Source organism: Ranitomeya variabilis, chromosome 2 (assembly GCF_051348905.1).
Source record: "Ranitomeya variabilis isolate aRanVar5 chromosome 2, aRanVar5.hap1, whole genome shotgun sequence".
NCBI lineage: Eukaryota > Metazoa > Chordata > Amphibia > Anura > Dendrobatidae > Ranitomeya > Ranitomeya variabilis.
The window spans coordinates 235,940,094-235,959,181 of NC_135233.1; the positions used below are offsets into that span (position 1 = coordinate 235,940,094).

Below are 19,088 nucleotides of genomic sequence, written 5' to 3' on the forward strand. Positions count from 1 at the left end.
AGCCTCTTGTTTAGGAGACTGATGACTGATGTGCGCAAATGTCACTGTGCAATAAAAAAAATAATTTTCCCTTTTTTATGCATTTAAATCATTCAGGGATATTACATGGCGTAGCTCATTCATCTAAATCCTAGCTAATATGAATGACCATTAATAAGTCATTACCCCGGCAAATGTTCACACCTGATTTTACCGCTGAGGCGCACAAATGAGATGGAAACGTCATTCAAATGTGCAAAATGTACCTTTTTTGATGGCTTTTTGTGCCCATTTAATGGCTGTACGCGGAATTCATCTGTCTGAATCCCACATTAGAATTTATCAATGAGACTACGATTATGAGGTTGTGATGGCTCTTAAAGGGACGGTAGTAGCAAATAAAAATAATCTTTGAGGCATATCTACAGAAGAGGGAGGGTCAGGCATTATCACTGTCATACAGTTCTAAGGTTATGAAGCATTAATCTGCAGCCTCCATTTGTTCAGACACTACAATGTCCAGCATGCCCCAAAAGCAGTGTGCTGGATTTAAGAGGCAGCATGATGCACCAGAGTGCTGCAGGACGGCCAGACATCCTGAGCAAGCATTGTCCACTGATCTATTATTAATGCAGAGCAATTTGGGGAATTGAGAAGAAAGTGATGTTCATCTTCCAAAGCTAAAACATCTGCTTTTATTACTAAATTCAGAAAAGACCATTGTATAAGTGATTGCGCACGGTGCAGACGAGCAGTTTAGGACCAGATCTAAAACCTAAGTTTGCACATTACATTGCTTTGTAATTAGCGATTAGATAAATACGGCAGCATTGTTAGAGAAGTGCCTCCTTGTTTTAGGAGTCTTGGTTTGGGCTAACGCCAGTCCCGTCCTCACTGGTAGCGTATAAATAAGACATGGCTGAATTACATTTTTTTTTACTGTGAAAGAAAGAGACGACTCGGACGGGTTATATTAACTGGTGATTTTGAGGGAAAGGGTTCTTTGATTTATTTTACAGCATGATACTTGCCAAGAAAATTGTATAAAAAAAAAAATCAGTCATTTAATAATGAATTTTGTTTAATCGGAAAGGAATAAATGAAGGATTCTGGCAGGGAAGGGGTTTCGCATCCCTAGAAAGGATGTTGACAGGTGAAGTGTATGAAAAAGGAGGCTGGTTGGGAAAAATATTAAGTGCTGCCGTGCATAGATTTATCAGGAAAGGGCTTAATTGCTGTGCACAGCTTTGTCAAGAGGAGCGGCGTTAAGTAATACTGCGCAGTGCTCTCGCTGGAGAGGTTCATGCCACATTGACGAGCGCTCCTGTGGGATCCCCGTCTGCTTTATGTACCTGGATGAGCCGACGTTTAGGTCCTGTAGTGTAGCCCCTTCCGATGAAGAATCCTGTCTTACCGGTTTCATTTGCAAAAACAGCATCTGAGGAGGTGTATGACCCATCACATCTACCTGTGGGCACATAGAGATATCAGGCGTTAGTTATTAAACGGGCACGATCTGTGCTGCCGCCCTGGACGGGGTCACACAGAGTAGGATCCTTATCTCATTTATTCTCACTGAAATATTTATTTCTGAGGACGGGGGGCTGGCAATGCTTTCCTCTATTCCCTCATCTACATGGAAGCAGGACGGGGAGCAACTTGGTGCAGCTTTGGCAGTGAAAGAAACTAACAGTTGCTAGGTAACTGGAAAGCGAGCGGAATGGAAATGAAATCTTACCGAGTTCCTAAACAGCGCCATAAACCTGCTTGTGTGGTTTGTTTGTTAATAAAAAAAATATATATTTAAGTCTGAGTCTGAGTTTTATTCAAAGCAATGCCTGACTATAGAGTTAAAAAATTAGATAAACTTCATTTGTCACTTGCAAAAGGTATTTCTAATGCTGTGTGAATAGTAACCTAGTGGATGCATTTGTGCTTACCTATTACTGGGGAGAAATAGACATGCTGGCTCAAATACTCTGTGCTGCTGGACAACCTGGCCTTTTCACTAACATTCGATGTCTAAAGGAACAGTACGTGCAGCAGGGGCACAGTCACATGTCAGTTTTTCTCGTGCGGTCTGTGTTTTTCCACGCATAGCACATATGATATTCTATGGGGCTGCTCATGTGTCCAATGTTTTCCTCAGACCTAGTGGTCCACAGAAAATATTGGGAGACATGTCCGATTTTGATCCGAGTGTTGCATCAAAATCAGCAATACAAGCCTGTGGGTCCTTGAGAAAATCGGACTGCACTTGGATGACATCTGAGTGTGGTCTGATTTTCATGGACCGTCAGAGTACTGTAGATGGAGAAACTGATGACAGTCGGACCACACTCTGATAAAACTCAAAATAAGAGGTCGGTTTTTCTCACACGTGACAAAGTTGGACCTAAGCCTTAGGCTAGGCGTGAATCTCTATATCTTATCTAAATACCTGTCCTGTTTACCTTCCATTTACGGGATACCGGCTTATATACAGATCCCCCACCCACCAACACATACCACTGTACTGCTTACAGACCCCCGGTCAGTTTACAGATCCCTTCCATTTACCGGATACCTGCTTATTTACGGATCCCCCTCCCTCCGACAGATACCACTGTCCCATTTACAAACCTCACAGGAAAATCTGCAAAAATTTTAGAGCAACTAAATATGGTTAAGACAGTCTAAATATACAGCAGATTTATCCCACAGCATGTACCATTGATACCTGTGGCACATTTTCAGGACAGATCAGTCTACGTTCCTACAGTCCAGTATTGATGAATATGCCTGTTTGAGTCATAAAAGTGCCCCCCATTGTTGGTGCATAGTGTTGCATGCTAAGCCAGTCCCCTTTTTCATCTAGGCCAGGCCCATTTGTCAGACAAGAGGCAGAAAGTATCTAACACACATCATAAATATGGTGCAGGTTATGGAAGACACAGTGTTTGGGGAGTAAATTGTACCATAATTTGGCTTGATAATTTCCCCCCATTGTCTATGTTTTACCCACAGTATTGAACCATCCTCTTCTCTCAAATATTTTATGTTTTCTATTCACCACGACAGCACCCACTGAGAGAGGGGATCCGCCCCTGGGAACAGGAAACCTACAGAGAGATAAAAGGGGCGGCCCCCCCTCGCTCCTCAGTTGGTTTCCTGTTCCCGAGTGGAACACCTCAGAGAGAGCTCTGTGGACTTATGAAAGAAGAGGATAGCTTGCCTGGACTGCCGCCTGTTCGTCTCTGTTGAGCGGCAGGGGCTCCAGAGTTAAGCTCAGGAAGGGGGATATCCTGTTGGCTTCCCCCTATCCTGGTATACATTGGCATAACTATGGGTAACAGTCTCCCTGCTGGGACACTGTTAGATCTCACCTCCACGTAACGAACCCTGCGGCTATGTCCGGTAAGAAGTTTCGTTTGTCTAACTTAAGGTACCTTCACACGAAACGACATTATAACGATATCGCTAGCGATCCGTGACGTTGCAGCGTCCTGGATAGCGATATCGTTTAGTTTGACACGCAGCAGCGATCAGGATCCTGCTGTGATGTCGCTGGTCGCTGAATAAAGTCCAGAACTTTATTTGGTCGTCCGATCGCTGTGTATCGTTGTGTTTGACACCAAAAGCAACGATACCAGCGATGTTTTACACTGGTAACCAGGGTAAACATCGGGTAACTAAGCGCGGGGCCGCGCTTAGTAACCCGATGTTTACCCTGGTTACTAGCGTAAAATGTAAAAAAAACAAACAGCACATACTCACATTGCGTCCCCTGCAGTCTGCTTCCTCCTCTGACTCAGCACCGCAAAGTGAAAGTGAAAGCAGCACAGCGGTGACGTCACCGCTCTGCTCTCACTGTACGGCGCTCAGTCAGTCAGGAAGTGGACGCAGGGGGACGTGAATGTAAGTATGTGCTGTTTGTTTTTTTTACATTTTACGCTGGTAACCAGGGTAAACATCGGGTTACTAAGCGCGGCCCTGCGCTTAGTTACCCGATGTTTACCCTGGTTACCAGGGGACCTCGGCATCGTTGATCGCTGGAGAGCGGTCTGTGTGACAGCTCTCCAGCGACCAAACAGCGACGCTGCAGCGATCGACATCGTTGTCGCTATCGCTGCAGCGTCGCTTCGTGTGAAGGTACCTTTACCCCTATGGGACGTGTAACGTGTCAGCGCTGCAGCGGCAGCCTCGGTATGCAGGGGCTTCAGCCGCAAAGATGAGAACAGGTGCGCGCATGCGCAGTCCCGTGGCGTCCCGGAAGTGGATTGTTGGACTTCCGGGAGCACAGAATCAGCCTGAACACCGGCCTTTGGGCGCTGTGGTGTTACCGGTTATGGTTGCAGCGGCGTTCACAGCTGAGGCAGACTGCAGAACGCACGTGGGAGCGCTGGACTCCCAGAACGGTCAGGTAAAAAAAAAAAAAAAAAGGGGGAGGTCTGTTCTCTCAGGCAGGAGTTGCAGGGGCTATATAAGGCAGTTTAAAGCACGACTCAGTGCGCAACATGTCGTCCCAGGAGGATATCGAGCGCCCACTGGAGGATATAATCCTGCCTAGTGGTGATGCGAAAAAGAAAAGCAGTGGACACTCGAAAATGAGTGACTCCACTGAGAAATCTGTGAAAAAATCTGGCTGCTCTTCGCCAAAAGCTAATCGTACCCGGCAGACGGTATTTAAACCTTATTCCTGGGTGAAGGAGTAAGTGGGTTTATGATGGCTAATAGTAGTTTCTCCGGCTTCTGTTTTATAGGGTAAGCGGACGGAGAAGACTAGACACAAGCAGTGTGCGATGTGTAAAGAGCCCTTGCCAGACTCATACATTAAGAGATTATGTCAAAGCTGCATAGATTATACCTTTTTCAAATGTAACTCCAAAAAATGTTGTACCTGTGGGATCCTAGATCATGGAGCTAAAAATATCAAATGCAATAATACTGGTGATGTCTTTGAAATCCCACAAAGACTCACCTGTAGTAGTGATCATGTTGTATATGTCATCACATGCAGCTGTGGTTTGCAATATGTGGGACGCACTGTACAGACACTGCGCTCCCGCATTAATGGCCACAGAAATAGAGCAAAAAACGGCTTTTTAAAACATAGTCTCTCAAGACATCTGCTACTTAAACATAATAAAATTTTTAACATAAAAGTAACTCCAGTGGAGCAGATACCCTCTGGGGTTGCAAACAGGAATTCTCTTTTAAACAGGAAAGAAACGTTTTGGATATATCGTTTGGGAACATTATTTCCAAATGGATTGAATGATATTATAGAGAGAGTGTAAAGGTTGCTTTTTTTTTTTTTTTTTTTTTTCCCCCCTTTGGTTTTTTTTTTCTTAGTTTTTTTTTTTTTTTTTTCTCCTTCCTCTCTTTCTTGCATCAATGTTAACAAGGCTGTATCAATTAGTGGGTGTTTTCCTGAACTTGGTCCACACCCCAAATCAAGTTTCTGAGGCTGGGATAAAAGGTTTGATACTATATATAAGTGTAATTGAATTTTATACTAGTAGGATTTGTACTGTGTTTTTATGATACCTGAAGAAGGATATATACTGTATCCGAAACGCGTTGTATCTCTTCTATTTTAAGTTATGAAATAAAAAAATATGAAATATCATCTTTGAATGTGAGTCCTGGGAAGCGCTGCCATTCATGGGCTGGATGTGCTTTTCTTGAATTACTCATCCTGTGTGAGCCTTACTCTGGCTCTTTCACTTGGATCCACCCGAGGCAAGCTGCAAGCCCTGTATATTGAAAAGTATCTTAGAGGGAATTCTGAGGATACATAATTTAGAGCCATTTCAGTCTTTTATCAGGTGAGTGCATAAAATTGTGCACCCTTTAAAGACTATAATATTGTGTTTACGCACTTAGGGCGCCGCGATTTGTCTGTTCTTCTTTCCCAAACAGGGTTTTTTTGTATATAGATTATACCTTGCAGCAGGAGAGTTCGGTTAGGATGAACGAGATTCGTCTCATTATAAGAGAAGAACTTCAATCTTTGGGAGGTAGTCCAGCTAGGAGTATTGAGAAAAGAACCAGGAGAACACCTTCACCTGCAGCAGAAACATCAGCTGAAAGTGGGGAAGTTAACTCAGACATTTCTCAGAGATCAGATTCCTCGGATGATGAGGACTATGTCTGTTTCCCTACGGACAATGTAAATAATCTGATTAAATCAGTGAGAGGTACTATGGGGGTGTCAGAGTCTAAGGAACCTCAAACCCCTCAGGACATTATGTTCGCCGGTCTTTCACAAAGAAAAGGCCAGGTATTTCCAGTAAATCAGGCCATCAAGGACCTTGTTAAACGGGAATGGAGCAAAGGACAAAAAGGGTTTGTACCTGTCTCATGTAAAAGACGGTATCCCTTTAACGATGAGGACTTGACCACTTGGTCTAAAGTACCTAAAGTGGATGCAGCTGTGGCATCCACCTCCCGCCGTTCCTCCCTACCAGTGGAAGATGCAGGTTCCTTATCGGATCCTATGGACAGAAAATCTGACACGCTCCTTAAAAAATCATGGGAGGCCTGTGCTACTGCCTTTAAACCCGCAATTGCAGCCACATCCACTAGCAGGTCTATGCTGGTGTGGCTGGACCAGCTAGACCAGAACATCAAGGCGGGGGTATCCAGGGAAAAACTGCGCGCCGCTATTCCTTTAATTAAAGGGGCGGCTGCATTTTTATCCGATGCCTCTATAGACTCGCTCCGTCTGGCAGCCAGAACAGCTAGTCTTACCAATACGGCTCGTCGGGCCCTATGGTTAAAGAACTGGAAAGGAGATGCCCAGTCCAGGTCCAAGTTGTGTGCCATACCCTGTCAGGGTGAGTACCTCTTTGGAACCGTATTAGACGAGATACTCAAGAAGGCGGGTGAGAGGAAAAAGGGGTTCCCTAATCCCTTTATTCCTTCTTACAGAAGGGCGTTCAGGAAGCCACCATTCGGCAAGAAGGGAGGCTTTAAAGATCGATGGAACATTAATAAAGAATTTAAACAAAAAGGGAACTTGTTCAATAAACGCCCCTTTAAGCCAGCAGATAAATTCCATTGACCCCGTTTTGCCAGTGGGAGCTAGACTTCTACACTTTGTGAAGCAATGGAAGGAGATAACGGTTAATCCATGGGCCATCAATTTAGTGTCTTCAGGCCTCGTGTTAGACCTCATTCAAACACCTCCAGATTCCTTCCTTCTCACATCATTAAAATCTAGACCTCAGCAGGAGGCCCTTGAAACGGAAATTAAGACACTAATATCCAAACGAGTATTAATAAAGGTTCCATCATCCCAGATAGGGAAGGGCTTCTACTCCCCCCTGTTTCTGATTACTAAGCCCGACGGCTCTTTCAGAACCATAATCAATTTGAGAAAGCTGAATTCCTTTATAAAACACAGGACATTTAAGATGGAATCTATTCGTTCAGCTATTAAAAATTTATTTCCAAATTGTTACATGGTAGTATTGGATCTCAAAGATGCTTATTACCATCTCCCCATACACCAGTTACACCAGCAATTTCTTCGGGTGGCAGTAGTTGTAGATGGGGAGGTATGTCATCTACAGTACCGAGCAATGCCATTTGGTTTATCCATGGCTCCGAGGGTTTTTACCAAATTATTGTCAGAGGTAATGTCTTTCCTACGAGTAAGGGACACACTGGTAATCCCGTATTTAGATGACCTGTTGATTGTAGGTAAAAATTCTCTACAGTGTGAGGAGAGGTTAGAGGAAGTATTATTTTCTTGGCAAAAACTGGGCTGGATTATAAACCGGGAAAAATCCAAACTCCAGCCAGTGACATGTCAGAAATTTCTGGGGCTCCTATTGGACTCAGTTGACCAAATATGTAGGCTTCCTGATGAGAAGAAGACCACTATAATTAATAAAGTGAGTTCAGCCATTAGTAAGCGCAGTATGTCATTGAGGAATGCCATGTCTTTATTAGGTTCCCTGACCTCTTGTATTCCTGCGGTCCAATGGGCGCAATACCACACTAGACAGCTTCAGAAATTTATATTGCGAAGGGAAGGAGACCTGGATAAAACAGTTGTTTTATCGCCAGAGGTGTTACACTCCCTTGCATGGTGGTTAGATTGGGGCAATCTGTCTAAGGGAGTTTTGTGGGTAATTACTTCGTCCACTAATGTTACCACGGATGCTAGTCCTGATGGCTGGGGGGCACATTTTCAGGATCAGGTAGTCCAGGGTCTCTGGTCTGGTGCTGAGCTTGAGAATTCCTCTAACGTAAAAGAGTTGAAAGCTGTATTTTATTCCCTGCTCCACTTTCTCCCTCAGCTGAAAGGCTCTCACGCAAGGGTCTTCTCCGACAACACTACCGCAGTGGCTTATCTCAACCATCAAGGAGGTACACGGTCGGAAAATCTTATGGGGATTGCTTCAGACATCATGGAGCTAGCCGAAGGTCACCTACTATCCTTGTCGGCAGTTCATATCAGAGGCATAGACAACTTTCGTGCAGACTTCCTCAGCCGCCACACTCTGCACCAGGGGGAATGGATGCTCAACAGGGAAGTTTTCAAATTAATAACAGCCAAATGGGGTGTACCCCAGATAGACTTGTTCTCCACACGAGCAAATCGTCAGGTCAAGACGTTCGCCTCTCTATGCAGAGAGGACCATCCGGACATATTCGATGCCCTCCATATAACGTGGGCATTCGATCTGGCCTATGCGTTTCCCCCATGGAATCTACTGCCCGTGGTAATAAGAAAAATAAGGGAAGAAGGGGCAAGAGTTCTGCTGATAGCCCCATTCTGGCCCAAGAGGCCATGGTTTTCATGGCTCAGAGCGATGTCAGTTTCAGACCCCTGGATTCTGCCTCAGTCCAAGGACCTTCTATCTCAGGGGCCGTTCCTACACCCTCAAGTAAAAGGAATTAACTTGACTGCCTGGAATTTGAGAGGCAGTTACTAGAGCTTAGAGGTTTTTCTAGAGGACTAATAAATACCCTCATGAAAAGCAGAAAGCCTTCCACCACCAAAATCTATGTTAGAGTTTGGAAGAAGTTTCTTGAATTTCATACCGCACAAATCTCTTCGGAGGTTCCTATATTTCCAATACTGGAATTTTTACAGAGGGGTCTGGACTTGGGGCTCTCGGTTAGCACGTTAAAAGTCCAAATTTCGGCTCTAGGAGCTCTCTTTAATTCTGACATTGCGGGCAATAGATGGGTATCTAGGTTTATTTCTGCATGCGAAAGATCAAAACCTATTAAAATACCGCAGATTCCTCAGTGGGATCTGACGTTAGTCCTGGATGCATTGACACAAAGCCCTTTTGAGCCTCTTCAGACAGCCTCATTGAAGCATATCTCATTAAAGACGATATTGTTAGTGGCATTAGTATCGGCCAGAAGGGTGAGTGATCTCCATGCCTTATCGGTAGATCCTCCATTCCTATCAGTGACTTCTGACAGAATAGTGTTAAAGACAGATCCATGTTATCTCCCTAAAGTGGCCACTAATTTTCATAGGTCTCAGGAAATCTTGTTACCTACCTTTTATGAGAGCCACTCAACTCCAGAAGAAGCTAGGCTTCATACCCTAGATGTTAAAAGAGCTGTTCTAACTTATATAGATAGAACTAGGGACTGGAGGGAGAGTAGGGCTCTCTTTGTGTCTTTCCAGGGGAAAACAAGGGATCCAGAGTCACAAAGAGCACACTGTCGCGCTGGATCCGGGATGCTATAGTCTTGGCGTACAGATCTAAAGGAAGAGATCCTCCTCTGCATATCGGAGCACACTCCACTAGAGCCTTATCGACCTCCTGGGCAGAGAGAGCGAACGTGCCAATACACCTTATATGTAAGGCTGCAACTTGGTCTTCGCCTAATACCTTCTATAAACATTATAGGTTAGACCTTTCTGCTGCTTCTGATCTAACCTTTGGGGTTTCGGTTCTCGGCTCAGTTAACCCACCTAATCTATAATCTCTGTAAATCTCTCAGTGGGTGCTGTCGTGGTGAATAGAAAATACCGAATTACTCACCGGTAATGCTCTTTTATAGAGCCCACGACAGCACCCATTCGATTCCCTCCCTTTTCTTTATGTAGTACACGTGGTGTCTTAATAGGGAGTTGTATATAATACAATATAATGATATGAAGTTGTAAATATGTATATATGCCTGAACCTGTTAAACTAAAAAACCTGGCGGCGGTTCCTCCTATTCTCTGTAAAACAACTGAGGAGCGAGGGGGGGCCGCCCCTTTTATCTCTCTGTAGGTTTCCTGTTCCCAGGGGCGGATCCCCTCTCTCAGTGGGTGCTGTCGTGGGCTCTATAAAAGAGCATTACCGGTGAGTAATTCGGTATTTTAATCTGCTCCCGAGAAAGTAATAAAGCCAAAACTCAGGGCTGATTTACACGAACGAGAGCCAATCAATATACCAAAGACACTTTATACAGTCCCATGCCAATAGTACTAGGGCGAGCGATCATTGATACTATCCTGCAGTCTGGACATTGTCGGCAGCACATCCCCTGTTATGGACGCTCGTTCATCTGATTATTGTGTATCAGGGCCTTAAAGCTCCAAAATTGGACTTCACTTTGTCTTATGTGGCTTGTAAATGTCAAATTTACATCTTTAAGTCCTTTTGTGCTGCCTATGTTGGACAAATTGACATTTAGGAGAGCTGAACGGGTGCGGACTCTCTTAGGCTATGTGCACACGATGCGGATTTGCTGCGGATCCGCAGCGGATTTTCCACACAGAAACGCTGCAGATCCGCACTGTGATGTACAGTACAATGTTATTCAATGGGATAAAAAAAAGCTGTGCACCTGATGCAGAAAAATCAGTGCAGAATTGCTGCGGATTTCAAAGAAGTGCATGTCACTTCTTTTGTGCGGATCTGCAGCGTTTCTGCACCCCTCCATGATAAAAATCCGCAGTGGCAAAAACCGCAGAAAATCCGCAGAAAATCAGCATCAATTCTGCAGAAAAACCGCACAAAATCCGCAGAAAAACCGCACAAAATCCGCAGAAAAACAGCACAAAATCCGCAGAAAAACAGCACAAAATCCGCAGAAAAACAGCACAAAATCCGCAGAAAAACAGCACAAAATCCGCATAAAAACCGCGGCAAATCCGCGGCTGCGGATTCTGCCAGGCGATGCGGATTTTGTGCAGAAAATTCTGCACCTCTTTTCCTACGTGTGCACATAGCCTTAATGGGAGTCACATAAGAAATACAGCTGAAGTGTACTCCTACCATTGTGGCCGATGAGGACGACTCAGTGTCTTTGTGGGAAAGGCTTTTTTTTTTTTTTTTAACAAAGATGAGACAAGAGAACATGTGAGTAAAGTGTCTTGTGGAAGAGACAAGAAAGTGCACAATGAAGACGAGCAGCTTGTTCCTATCACAACTCCATAAATGAACCTTTTCTTGTACTGCGAGATATAAGACGCAGACTGCCAGGGTCTACGAGATCTGTCTCGGTGCACAGTAAAGTAAGACCCCTCCTAGGACATTGCTGCCCTAAGGCTAAGTGCAGCTTTAGAAAGGCTGCTTGTTTGGTTTTCCTGCAGATATCCATGTATTTTTTATGGCATAAACCCACAAGTGTACATGTACAAGAGGCTTTGCAAAAATGGACGAGACAGGTCCTCGAGTCACCGCTTAGTCCAATCACTGTCCGGCATCGCTCCTCTTATCCTACCATTGCCACCAGTAAAGAGCCCGGCGCACAGGGCTGTGATCGCTCGTACAACTATCCTCCATCACTGGCCGCTGTACACGTGTTCAGAGAGCCAACAATCCATCACAATTTGCTCCATTATCGCTGATCGGATGGGTTTTGATGGCCTGAATTCACCGCTAGTCGGCAGCACATCCATCTGTACACACAGGATGTTCTGCCCGACATGCCTGTAAAGGGTTTTGTATGAACACACGCTTATATGAAACCCTAACAATTATTGCAAGATGTGATTGTCCAGCAAATGAGTGCTATAAAGTAGCAATTTGCAGGCAATTTATCTGCCGGCGCTAACCACCGGAGCCACCTGTGCTGGCGCCACCCCTGACCATGGGATGTGTCTGGTATTGCATATCGGTTCCACTGAAATGAATGGAGCGGAGCTGCAATATCACACAACCCATGGTCCTGTCCTTTCAGGAAGAGTTTACAACAGTTTCCTTATCATCAGAGTGAGGATTACAATGACAGGTAAAACAGCTGACAACATAGGATCCACCAATCACTACAGGCGATGTCACAGCTCTCCCTGCCCCCCATTCACAATGATCTTTGCACATGCTCATTAGTCACTTCAATACATAACACAAGGTCATGGTCGGACCGTTATGGTACCAAAAAACATACATTAAAACACAAAAACCTAATTTAATCAATGTGTCATTGTCTGACTATAGCTTCCCTTTAAATTTATGTGTTTTTGGCTAAAATACTTTTTGCAATTTGGTTTTCATTATAAATTTTGCACCGTTTGCCATCCATAGCTTCTGTGTTGTGCTGTGTATTGCTAGCTGCGGAATGAGTCAACTGAGGGTCCTATAGTGAGCTCCTTCTAACAGTCTGACCGGAGAGTTTCTAAAGCCTATCTGTTTTTTTTTGAGCATTTAGCTGATTTGTGATGACAAACCTCATCGAAAAGCGAAACGGTAATGGTTGATAAAAACCCAATTACAAAAATTATTTATTGCGCCAAATAATGCACCCAAAGGTGGATGACCCCTTTGAGGCTTCTTAAATGCAGGGGCACACAATGAGAAGCCATGTATAGAGACACCGGCGTACCCACCTTTAGCCCTTGCTCTCAGGGATGAGTTTTTCTGGAGGCTTGCTCTCTCCGTTCTGGCGCTCACTGTTTTTCTGAGACATGCGGTTGGACACAGTCGCTGCTGTTGCTACAGCTTTTAAGCTTCGCTTGCGTTTCTGCACATTCTGCTCTGGGTGGAAGAGGATGACATAAACCTTGGGCACGTAAAGCATTCCCAGCGAGACGGATGCACTCAAACTCATCGATACCGTCAGCGTGGTGGTCTGGATATAGATCTAAGTGAATGGGTTAAAATAAGAAAGTCGTCTCCGTTACTGAAAGTTGGATGGTGACTATGGAGAGATGATTCCAATCAGGGGATGTCAACAAGACAGGGATGAATCGTGTGTATGCAAGGTATGATGGCCACCCAAAAATGTGGCAGATGGATGTGGATGCTGAACAATGGGCTCTTCACCGACCACGGAGGTAACACATGTGGCATGAAATGAAATGTCCAGTAACAAATGGATATGGTATAGTGCAATTCACCTTCTCAGCAGACTGCGCAGTGCCAAAGAAGATGGGGACAAATGCCAGCCATACAATACAAGTGGTGTACATAGTAAATCCAATAGGCTTGGCCTCATTGAAGTTCTCAGGCACCCCACGGGCCTTCACCGCATATACAGTACAGGTCACCATCAGCAGGATGGAGTACATTAGACAGCTAACGAGGGACAGGTCAGACATGTCACATTTCAGTACCCCCCTGGCAAGCTCAGGGTTGGGTGTCCTCTGCTCTTCATAGTCAATTACACTGTGCGGGGGCAAAACTGCCAACCACACGGCTGTTCCCACCAGCTGCACGGAAATGAGACTGAAAGTGAGGAACACCTGAGATCCAGGACTGATGAAACGCGGAGGAGTCACTGAACGTTTCCCTTGTTCGAAGATGCGGTAGATCCTGTTGGTCTTGGTCAGAAGAGCAGCGTAGGAAATACACATGCCTAGGCCCAGGAAGAGCCGCCGAAGGGCACAAACGGCTATGCCAGGCTCTGCCATCATCAGGAAGGTAATTGCATACATCAAGAAGATACCCGTGAGCAAAACATAACTCAATTCCCGTCCAGATGCCCTGACGATAGGAGTGTCATTAAAACGTATCAGGGTCCCCACCACGAAGAGGGTACTGAGTATGCCCAAAATAGACAAGAAAAGCGGCAGAATTGCCCAAGCAGAATGCCACTCCAGCTTGACAATCGGCGTTGGCCGGCAGGCAGTTCGGTTAACATTTGGCCTCATGTCAAAGGGGCAAAATTGACAGTTGAAGTCATCCAGCTGGTACTGGTAGCCATCACATAGCTCACAATGCCAGCAACACGACACTCCCTTCACCATCTTTTTGCGCTCTCCTGGTTGGCAGGGAAGGCTACACACAGATGATGGGATGTCTGACTGCCCACCATACCACTGCATCTCTTCAATCTGCAAAATAAAATACAAAATCAAGTTTAATAGAACAGAGCAAGGATGGACTGTGGAAACGGGAAGAGAGCTGGGATATTGGGAGCCATGTCATCCCATGGAGTAAGTGCCGTCTTGTGTGGTTTGCTGATTCACAGTCCATTCTTGCTTTGCCGGTTGGCGCTCCTGATTGTTGTTACAGATTATTATTGACCACACGGGGTCCCGAGCGAGGAGAACCGGCTTATGGTAGCGGCAGGCTGACCCAAAAGTGGATTAACGTGTGTGGCAGTGTTACTCACAGAGTGTAAGTGTTTTTCCTTGTTGCCCACATCCCCTTAATTTTTTTGGGGGGGCAATTGTTTTTTTTGTGTTTGTCCAGAGTCCATTCAGAAACGCTTCAATTAAGCCCTTTTTTTTGGTTTTCTATCCCAAAGTTTATATAGCGTCAACCTTGGGCCGGTGTCTGAACCAATCAGAACCCAGAGCAACAGTCTGACCATTGAGCTACCACATTACCCATTTATTATACATATAGCATTTACAGGAATTATTATTTATACACATATTACGTAGTGTTCTTAAAGTGGTTGTCCTGTGTTCTTTAATGAGTAAAAATTGTAAAGTGCTAGTAAAAACAGGAATCTTTACAGTTTACTAATTAAAAATTATCTCTGTTCTCAAGAACAGTGGGATTTTTATTTTTGTTTTTAGCTCATTGTCTAGGTTACCAGCCACATTACCGTCTAGTAATGATGGCTAAATATGTGCAGCGCTTACAAACTCTATCCTATAGAGCTTGTTAGCGCTGCTCTGAAGCTGGTCCTAGTACTGATCTGGACAGCACAGTGCCCCTGCAGAGGTAAGGCTGCTGGTGCTTGCAGCATCAGAGAGCACACAGGTCAGGCCAGCAGTTTGACAATCCCGCTGATCTGAACTGTCAGTCAATTAAGAGCACATTGAGCACCGGTGAGATGGAAGCCATGAGGTAGGGGAGCTGTGCAATCTGAAAATGAGTACAAACCGTTAATACAGGGTAATACATCTGGTAACAGCAGTAAAATAGCACTCACATTGAGCCGTAAGTACTCCGTCCACTGTCCTATCACTCTGTAGGAAGGAACAGAAGAATTTGTCATCTGATACTGGAAAATGTCATAGCGCCCAGGTGCATCACCATTTTCATTGAACATCACCGGTGTTCCAGCACTTCCTATACAGCAGAAGAAATAGGATCAATATGTTATTCTCTATCGAAAGCATTGAGAAGACGTACAATATTAAAAACAAGTATTTCAACTTAAAATAAAGAAAATGACCAGTATATAAAGGGGCTGCGCTGATTTAATGGAAACTGTGAAATGCTTTATTTCCCCTGTGGAGGCGCTGGCAGGAAATTGAACTCTTGGTGCCTGATTTAATGTCATTTTTGGACTTTCTGTCGGTCTCCTATCCCAAACTTTCAGCCATATATTCACCTATGAGGCTGTTTGTTTGGGTCTGAACACCTGCGGCCGGTTCATACACAACCAGTGGAATCCGGCCTGATTTTCGATATTATTTACCATATGTCAGGAAGGAACGACTTAGGCGGTTGGATCCAATGTTAGTTTCTATACTTGGGGCAAATAGAACAGGAGGACTAAGATTTCATAAAACATCTGTGAAATAAGTGGCAAGGTGAACATCATTTGCCCTTAGGGTCACACTTGTACAAATAATGGTTGGAAATCAGAAGACGCCAGTGGCGCCCTCGGTACTAATAACAAACCCACTACGGTCAAGAAAGCAATCTCAGCCAAGGACTAATGCTGTCCCTTAAGAGTCTTCTGTTGTAATTATGGAGCTGTTACTGCATTAACTTGGGTGGATAATATCCGATTACCCTTCCCCATGGGCCAAAACGTTTCCAGCCCCACTCTCACACGCCGCAACTATCAATTAAAGATACAAGTACAAGGAATGATAGACTGATTCTTGCCATTAAAATTAACTCTGCGGATGTACTGTAAGAGCAGCCGTCCGTCCACTGGGTCCATACGGTCACAGACCCCAAGGCTTCCAGCACAAAGGTCGATGTGCATATTGTGTAAGGCGTGAGCCATGGCATACACTGCATCAATGACAAACTGGACTTTTCCTTCTTGTTCATAAATGGAGTCTTTGGCAATCCTCTCCTCTCCTGCAATAAAAAAAAAAAATAAGCCACTGGTTGAATGGACATTAGAAATAATGAGCGCTATCTTCACCTCCTTGAGATGGCTCCTTTACTCTGATCAACATGCGCTGGGAAAAGTGAAGACCCCTCAAAATTCATATTTTCTGTAACATACAAGACCATGGAATCTAGAATTTATCAGAGTTCATGCTACTTTTGGGGCACAGCTCACATCCATCCTATATTACGTTATGCCAGCTGGATTTACTGGGCAGGACACTTTGGTTATCCTATGCTGCTTTAACAAAGTTGATAAATATTTTTAATTTTTGGACAACCACCTTCAAAGCCACAAGTTATCACTTCCTTGCCCACCAGTCCTTTTCAGACATCTTCAAAAAGACCATTATCGGAAGTGAACAATGATGACCACAAAGGAAAACGAGATGAAAGGGAATGTGGCACATTCGTTTTTCTCAAATTGACCCTTGTCTCATTTTTTACCAATATGATATTACTGAGACTTCTGTCCGTACATCATATGTACAATTATCTTAATGCCATAATTTCTTAAAAAGATTATTAGGTCTTTAAAAAATTGAATCATAGGACCAGGTTCATCAGCCACATCCGTAATCTGTAGAGAATGGCCTCCTACCTGATGGCATTCGTGACTTCTCTTTCTATTAGCCAGCCTGGCATGGCGTTGTCGGTGTAGTGTGACATCAGACCACAATGGCTAATTAAAAGCAAAGCTGGGATGCCGATATTACTGCAATTCAGTATGCAGCAAATCTAATTTGGGGCAAAAAGTAATTTTCATGAAAAATGTTACATTGGTTTTTTTTCCAGGTTCTATTTTCTCTACTTGTTGCTGGCTGCAGAATAAATTAACTGAGAATCATCCAGGCAACTCATTCTAAATGGGAATTTGTAAGTCTATCCTCTGCCTTTTGCTGAGATCCTGTCAGCTGATTTTGTGACCACATCAATGCTGAGCTGAACTTTAATGTGGTCATAACTCATCTAGGAAGCGCTCGGAAAAAAAATAGTTACAAACTCCTTGTCAGAACGAGCTCACTGACGGATTCTCATTCAATTAAATCTCCAGCCAGCAATAGACTATGCAACACAAGGCCATAGAAGGCAAATTGTGCAAAATATTTACTTAAACCCAAATTCAAAACTAATTTTTCGCCCCAAATTACTTGCATTTAAAGAAAAAATATTTTAAAAAAGGTGTTCATATCCTTTAATCATTTAAGTCACTTTGATCTATGTATATGTCACTGACTCATACCTGGTCCTGAGGTCCAATCTGCAGCTATGCGGAGCATGTACAAGTGCTTCTCACAAAATTAGAATATCATCAAAAAGTTAATTTAAGTTATTCAATACGAAAAGTGAAACTCATATATTATGTAGAGTCATTACAAACAAAGTGATCTATATCAAGTGTTAATTTCTGTTAATGTTGATGATTATGGCTTACAGCCAATGAAAACCCAGAAGTCATTATCTCAGTAAATTAGAATAATTTATAACACCAGCTTGAAAAATGATTTTAAAATACGAAATGTTGGCCTACTGAAATGTATGTTCAGTAAATGCACTCAGTACTTGGTCGGGGCTCCTTTTGCATCAATTACTGCATCAATGCTGTGTGGCATGGAGGCGATCAGCCTGTAGCACTGCTGAGGGGTTATAGAAGCCCAGGTTGCTTTGATAGCAGCCCTCAGTTCATCTGCATTGTGGGGTCCGGTGTCTCTCATCTTCCTCTTGACAATACCCCATAAATTCTCTATGGGGTTAAGGTCAGGTGAGTTTGCTGCCAATCAAGCACAGTGATACTGTTCTTTGTAAACCAGGTATTGGTACTTTTGGCAGTGTGGACAGGTGCCAAGTCCTTCTGGAGAATGACATTTCTTTCTCCAAAAAGCTTGACGGCAGAGAGAAGCATGAAGTGCTCTAAAATTTCCTGGTAGACGGCTGCGCTGACTTTGGTCTTGATAAAACACAGTTGGACCTACACCAGCAGATGACATGACTCCCCGAACTATCACTGATTGTGGAAACTTCACACTAGACCTTGGAAATCAAGGTCCCAGAGTCTGGAGGAAGAGTGGAGAGGCCACATTCCAAGCTACTGGAGGTCTAGTGGGAAGTTTCCACAATCAGTGATGGTTTGGGGAGCCATGTCATCTGCTGGTGTAGGTCCACTGTGTTTTATCAAGACCAAAGTCAGCGCAGCCGTCTACCAGGAAATTTTAGATCACTTTATGCTTCCCTCTGCTGACAAGCTTTTTGGAGATGGAAATGTCATTCTCCAGCAGCACTGGGCACCTGTCCACACTGCCAAAAGTACTAATACCTGGTTTAAAAACAACAGTATCACTGTGCTTGATTGGCAGCAAACTCACCTGACCTTAACCCCATAGAGAATCTATGGAGTATTGTCAAGAGGAAGATGAGACACCAGACCCAACAATGCAGACGAGCTGAAGGCTGCTATCAAAGCAACCTGGGCTTCCATAACACCTCAGCAGTGCCACAGGCTGATCGCCTCCATGCCACACCGCATTGATGCAGTGATTGATGGAAAAGGAGCCACGACCAAGTACTGAGTGCATTTACTGAACATACATTTCAGTAGGCCAACATTTCGGATTTCAAAATCATTTTTCAGCTGGTGTTATAAATTATTCTAATTTACTGAGATAATGACTTCTGAGTTTTCATTGG

At 44.1% G+C, this 19,088-nt stretch overlaps 1 protein-coding gene across 3 annotated transcripts in view; it reads right to left on the reverse strand.

The window, feature by feature from the left end:
- Positions 1-654: 654 nt before the first annotated feature.
- Positions 655-19,088, reverse strand: part of LOC143805159 (metabotropic glutamate receptor 6-like) — a 122,858-nt gene continuing 104,424 nt past the window's right edge. For all 3 annotated transcript variants that reach the window (XM_077284105.1, XM_077284106.1, XM_077284107.1), the window contains 5 exons: positions 16,170-16,370; positions 15,262-15,401; positions 13,274-14,209; positions 12,764-13,017; positions 655-1,447 (listed from right to left, as the gene is read on the reverse strand). In XM_077284105.1, coding sequence (XP_077140220.1) covers positions 12,766-13,017; positions 13,274-14,209; positions 15,262-15,401; positions 16,170-16,370 — 1,529 coding nt within the window. In that variant the 3' untranslated portion in view covers positions 655-1,447; positions 12,764-12,765. The remainder of the gene's footprint in view (positions 1,448-12,763; positions 13,018-13,273; positions 14,210-15,261; positions 15,402-16,169; positions 16,371-19,088) is intronic.